A 6,040-nucleotide genomic window follows, 5' to 3' on the forward strand; every position below is an offset into this window, starting at 1 on the left:
CCACCCACATCGGACGCTCCTGAGGTCATCAGAAATGAGGAGGAAGTTGTTAGCTGTGTCAACATCCAAGGTCACATCCACTGGGAAAAGAAAAAGAAGCAGCTCAGCCAATGGACAGAATGCAGCCCATTCTTCTGGTCTACTGCAAAGTCCCAAACATCTCACTGGCTTAAGTTTCTTTTTTTCTTTTTTCTCTTTCTTTCTTTCTTTCTTTCTTTTTTTTTTTTGCAGCTGGTCAGTTATGGGGAACTGAACCCTTGAACTGCTTTAGTTTCTTTAATACTGGTTTTTCCCCAAACCAAAACTTTTCACGAGCAACTTCCGTGGCTTCTCTGATTGGTTCAATTTATCATAGGTGTGCTTGGTAGCAATATGAGACTCACTCTTTACATTCTATAATGTGTATACTTAACTGAACCTTTCTTCTTTGCAGAGTGTAGGGTCTCTGAGGGCAGACACCATGACACTCTTTCCATCACACTGATGAATGAAGAAAATGAGTGACAATGAAGACAATGCAAGCTCGCAGTATTAAACAATGTTTTTCTGTAACCACAACTTACTACTCAAGTGCAAATAGTATCTGGGGCATGATTCCAGGCTCTTGTTTTCCATGTTTGTAAACAAATTAATTTTGTTTGCAGTCCTGACAGATGGGACATCTGTGCAAATGACAATATGATGACAGAAGGACTGTTCCTGGACATGAAGAGGAGTCCAAAGACAGGGGGAAGAGAGGGACCACGATGGGAGCACATTTTCCCTACTACATGGGAGACGTGGCCTTAGGCAAAACAGTGGTAATGAGCTCAAATCTCAGAGACGAGAGGAAGGTATTTAAATATTACTAGTCATAATTGTCTAGATGTAAGGAATGAGGGCAACAGATAAAATGGATGAGCATTTTAAGTCATTGGGTATGTGGTTGAAAGGTGAAGCCACCGATTTTAAAGAGAGAAGAAAAGAAGGGATGTGATTTGACTTATAGAAAATTATCTGGAGCATTCTGAAAAAGGAAAAAAAAAACTACAGAACACATTGTCCCTTGGCGCGGTCCATGCCATGGCGGGGTCTTGAAAAGTATAGCTTGGGCTGCCCTTTCCGAGCTGGCAAGGCCCCGGAGGGAGAGCTGCTAGCAGGGCCACAGCTACCAGCACTTGCTTTCACTGTAAAGATCTCTGCCTTGGCACAGTGGCGCTGCTTTCATTTTCTCTTTTGATGTTTTGGTCAGCGTGGCAGTTTCCTGAGTTTCCAAATGATGCAAAAAATGACACACAAACAGTTGTTGTCATAAAATTAGATTATCCCACAAAAGATCCGGGAAGACTGAACAATTCCAAATTGTCCCTTTTGAGTCAATTTATTACACCAATGGATGTTTTTAAAACACCTTATAAATAGCCATGAGCAATTGTTTTTACTGAAGAAATTAATAAACAATAGAAATGTCCATCCTCTTCCCACCATCTGGGTAAATAGTTATATGGGTTAAAAAATAGGAAAAGGAAAAATTTGGTACCCTCATAGGGGACGTCCTAATTATGACTTAAGTTGGCGAATGTCATTTACAGGGGATTACATTAATCGTAAGAGAATGGTTGGAATTAATGGAAAAAGATACNCCAACAGCTGAAGGAAGGAGACCTAGGTTAAAGGTATTTTCTATGTACATGAGAGATGAGGCCTTGAGCACAACACCGGTGATGGGCTCATACTTCAGAGACAAGAGAAAGGTATTTAAAAGTCATTAGTCATTTCGGCTTGTTGTAGAAAATAAGGGCAGCAGATAAAATAGATGAGCATTTTAAGGCAATGGGTATGTACTGGAAAGGTGAAGTCACCAACTTTAGTGGAAGAGGAAGAAAGAATGTGATGTATCCTAGAAAAAAAATTATCTGGAGAGTTTAGAAAAAAAATCTACAGAAAAATTTATTCTTCATGTCAAAAGATGTATGTGATTAGCAATGTAGATTTTGTAGATTAAAATAACACATCAGGTGGTTGATCTGTTTGATGGTGAATTAGTGGATGAAATAAGTTGAGTGAACATTCACAAGAAAGAAGGAAGATTGTTCCAAAGATAACTAGGACAGAGTGAATCTTTGCTCCATACTTCATGCAGTGTTAGATATTGGTCAGTGGATGAGCAGAAATCATGCGTGTCAGAGAAGACACGGTGCAGAAGCCAACAGTGTCAGGGACATCATAGGATCCCACCTTCATTTCACAGTATACTTCCTTGCCCAGGCTGGCCATATTTCTTCATTTAAATGTCACTTCCTTCCAGAGTTACGGAGTCTGATAGTATTTTCTGTAGCCAGGGCGACTGTTGAAGCCCATGGTCCACAGACGAGGAGACTAGAGTCTGCGACTCGCCCTACACCCCTAGGAACAACCACCGTGGAAGCTCAAACCAAACTCTTCCAACCATGGGATAAGGTCATTCAATGCAATCAGTGCCAACATTGACTGCACACTAGAATTACCTGGTGGATTTTAACATTAGACACGTGGGCATCTCAGCCAGAGGGAAATTCAGCTTCAGTTGCTCTAAGTTTTTGCTACTGTAAGCCTGGTACCCTAGCCAGCAAGATCAGCAATCCTGAACTCTCCCAGTCAAGAATCTGGATTCTAACAAGATCCCCAGGTAATTTCAGCACATTAATTTGTGAAAATTCTTTGTCTAAGCCATGACATAGAAATATTTTTTGTTAAAGGTCACCGGGTGATTCTATCTGTTGTCAGGGCTGAGAACCACTGACGCTGAGGAGCACAACAATCTTAGGTGCCAGACATCAGCTGATCCCCATAGGGAATGGAGGGCCAATTGCACAGATGACTTTCCCTGGTCCTGTAGTGGGAAGGGGGCAGGGCATACAGGTCCCTTACCTTGGAACTTCCGCATCCGTGGGTTCATCTGTAGAACAGCTCTCAGCTGGGGCTCCAGCTCCTTGATACTGGACACCAGCTTCCCCAGCTGCCGATTGGGCCTGATGTCATTCTTCTGAGAGACAATAGGGCAGAAGAAGCAAAAGAAACCCTCTCCATGGAGCTCCTCCTGCAATAAATTGATGCAGCTGAAGCAGAAGCTGCATCCACACTTCAGGTGCATTGGTCTTTCAAGATGTGCTGGGCACATGGGACACCTGCTTGCTTCTTGTAAGGATTCAGCCATGTCCACTGCCAGGGAGAAAATGTACATGGGAAGAGAATTTCCATGAGTTTAATAACTATTAGTTGTGACAAGTGACAATCTTTACATGCACACACTGAGTTCCAATTTTGTCACACTTAGAGCAAGATCATGAGAGTGCACATACTAAATCCCACACTCCCTGTCTTCAGAGATTTGAAGTTCTATTTGGAAAGAAATAAGAAATTGTTATTGTGCTTTGATCTAAGGTGGAGGAAGTGTCCACGCTCATCAGGACCCTCCAGCTGTGTCAACAGATGTGCCTGGACACGTTCCATGGCAACATCAATGTGAGAATCAGGAAGGTGGTGGCATTTCACCATCTCCCAGAGTAACCCAAGCAATAAATTGCTTTATGAATGTAGGAAATGCATCCTTTCTGCAGCCTTGGAGCTCAGTGTCAAGTTTACTGCCTGCCACTCCTAGAGTGGGGGGATCCAGTGTGTGATTTTCAAACACTGCACCAGCACTCAACAGCATTTGTTGAATCAATTACTAAATTCCTCTCATCCCTCCATGTCACAGCTGCCATTTCTAGACATCTGAAGAGGAAAAACGGAATGGACAACAGGAGACTCACCTCTTCTGTGCTGAAACCTCCTCTGTCCTCCAGCTGCTTGCACCAGTCATTCAAGTCTCGTGGGAAAGACACATGCACGGGCCTTTAATAAAAGGCCAGACTCCCCTCTCCCTCCCTAGTCACACCCTGCCCCGCCTCAGTAACCTGATCTGATTTTGATTTAATTATGGCAGGGGAGGAGGTTTTTATTGGTGATATAGCTCCAGTTAACAGTAATATTAGTAAAATTCTTAATCCTGACAGTATATTGTTTTTTAATATAAAGATTAGATTAATTTGCCATCCCTTTATATTAGGTTAGACCTAGCAAATTAATTTCACAAGCTTATTTTAGAGTTTTTTCCATCATTTGTGAGCAGCAAGTAAATTGTATTTTCTTTCATTTGAACCAATCCTGAATTTTTTCCTGTTAATCTTCTTGTGTATCCTGGGATCTTTACAAATTTGTTTTCAAATTTCAAGTAATTTGAATGTCATCTTGCTGTTTTTCCCACCTACAAATGTACCGCATATTTACTGTTTATCACAAAATAACTGAATTTCTTTCTTTTGCATACCTTGTTTCAAAGAACCTAACTTTTGTCTTCTTTGAGTATGATTCCTCATGGCATTAGGTGACTCAGAGAGTCTCAGGTCTTGAACAAGAGGAATGTGAAAAGTTGTGGTACCACATCATGAAGGGAACATAGTAAGATTATATATAAATTATTTGTGATTTCCTATCTCAGAAGTAAAGACTACAGTTCTCATTATACTTGTGCATTTCCAAACATTTCCAAATTTGATATAAAGAATAAAAAGAAGCCATGAGATAGTGGTTACGCTGGACTTTGAAGTACATCTCTCTAATAGACAGGACATGCTCGAGGTTCACACTTTTATCAGCCACCAACCAATTCAAAATGCATACGCTCTTAAGAACAACAGAGAAGAAAAGAAGTGTGAAATAGCCGATCAGTAGATATGAATTTTAGGCTTGAATAAAACACACAAGATATGATTTATTGCAACTTCACATATCTTATTTCCATTACACTCTCTAATTTTAATAAAGGAAAGTTATCATCCAGTTTTAAATGGTCTCAGGACAATTTCTAGTTTGTTTAACAAACATCTGAAAATACATCTTTGCAATCATGGAGAAAAAATATTTTGGAAGAAATGATTCTGTCCACTTAGTAAGATTTTAGAAATTACCTTTTAAAATTGATATATAATAATTGTACATATTTATGGGGTACATGTGATATTTTGTTATATGTATACAATGTGTAATGATCAAATCAGGGTAATTGGAATATCTATGACCTCAAATACTTATTATTTCTTTGTATTGGGAACATCACATAATGAGTTTTTAGAAAACACTTCTCAGGAAGTTTTATTACTTTTTAAAAATCTAAATATGAGATAATCTAAAAATTTTCTAATTTTTTATCTAATATTCCTTTTGCAGCAATGGGATCTACAACTAATTCTATATGGATAGATACTGACTCTTTAATATTTGGTTGAAATAGAATAGGAGAAATCCCCATGTCTCTTGAACAGACTTAATCGGCATGGTGTGACAAAGGGTTGCTCAATCTCAGCATTGCTGATATTTTGGGCAAGACCTTTCTTGTTGTGGGGAGCTATAGAGTGCCTTGCAAGATACTTAGCACCATCCCTGACCTCTATCCACTGGATGCCAGTAGCAGCCTTCCCAGACATAGCCAAATGTCTCTTTGGGGACAAAATCCCCTGCAGGTTAGAACCGCTGGAGATCAATATACATACAGTCCCAGACTTACGATGGTTCCACTTTACAATGGTGTGAAAGTAGAAATGATACTTTGAGTACCAATATAACTATTGTGTTTTTCACTTTCAGTACAGTATTCAATAAATTACATGAGATATTCAACACTTTATTATAAAATAGGTTTTGCGTTAGGTGATTTTGTCCAACTGTAGGCTAATGTAAGTGCTCTGAGCACGTTTAAGGTAAGCTAGGATAAGCTATGATGTTCGGTAGGTTAGGTGTATTAAAGGCTTTTTGACAATGATAATTTTGACTTTCAATCAGTTTATTGAGATGTAACCCCATCATAAGTCGAGGAGCATCTATATTGCGAGCCAGTAAATACCAGGAAATACAGTACTGTGTTCTTCTGGGGTACGATATTCTGTTATGCACCTTAATTAAATTCTAACATTTTGGATATATTGAGCAAAAATAGGTAATTTACATTTACTTCACCATTTTTCATTTTCTTTTTGTGGAT

General features: G+C 39.4%; 1 protein-coding gene across 1 annotated transcript in view; it reads right to left on the bottom strand.

The window, feature by feature from the left end:
- Positions 1–3,262, bottom strand: part of LOC103582435 (ret finger protein-like 3) — a 4,736-nt gene extending 1,474 nt beyond the window's left edge. Inside the window, 2 exon segments of the mRNA XM_008564031.1 lie at positions 5–80; positions 2,890–3,262. Of these exon segments, the coding sequence (XP_008562253.1) occupies positions 5–80; positions 2,890–3,262 (449 nt within the window).
- Positions 3,263–6,040: the final 2,778 nt, after the last annotated feature.

Source organism: Galeopterus variegatus, unplaced genomic scaffold (genome assembly GCF_000696425.1).
Source record: "Galeopterus variegatus unplaced genomic scaffold, G_variegatus-3.0.2 Scaffold16242, whole genome shotgun sequence".
In the NCBI taxonomy this organism is placed as follows: domain Eukaryota; kingdom Metazoa; phylum Chordata; class Mammalia; order Dermoptera; family Cynocephalidae; genus Galeopterus; species Galeopterus variegatus.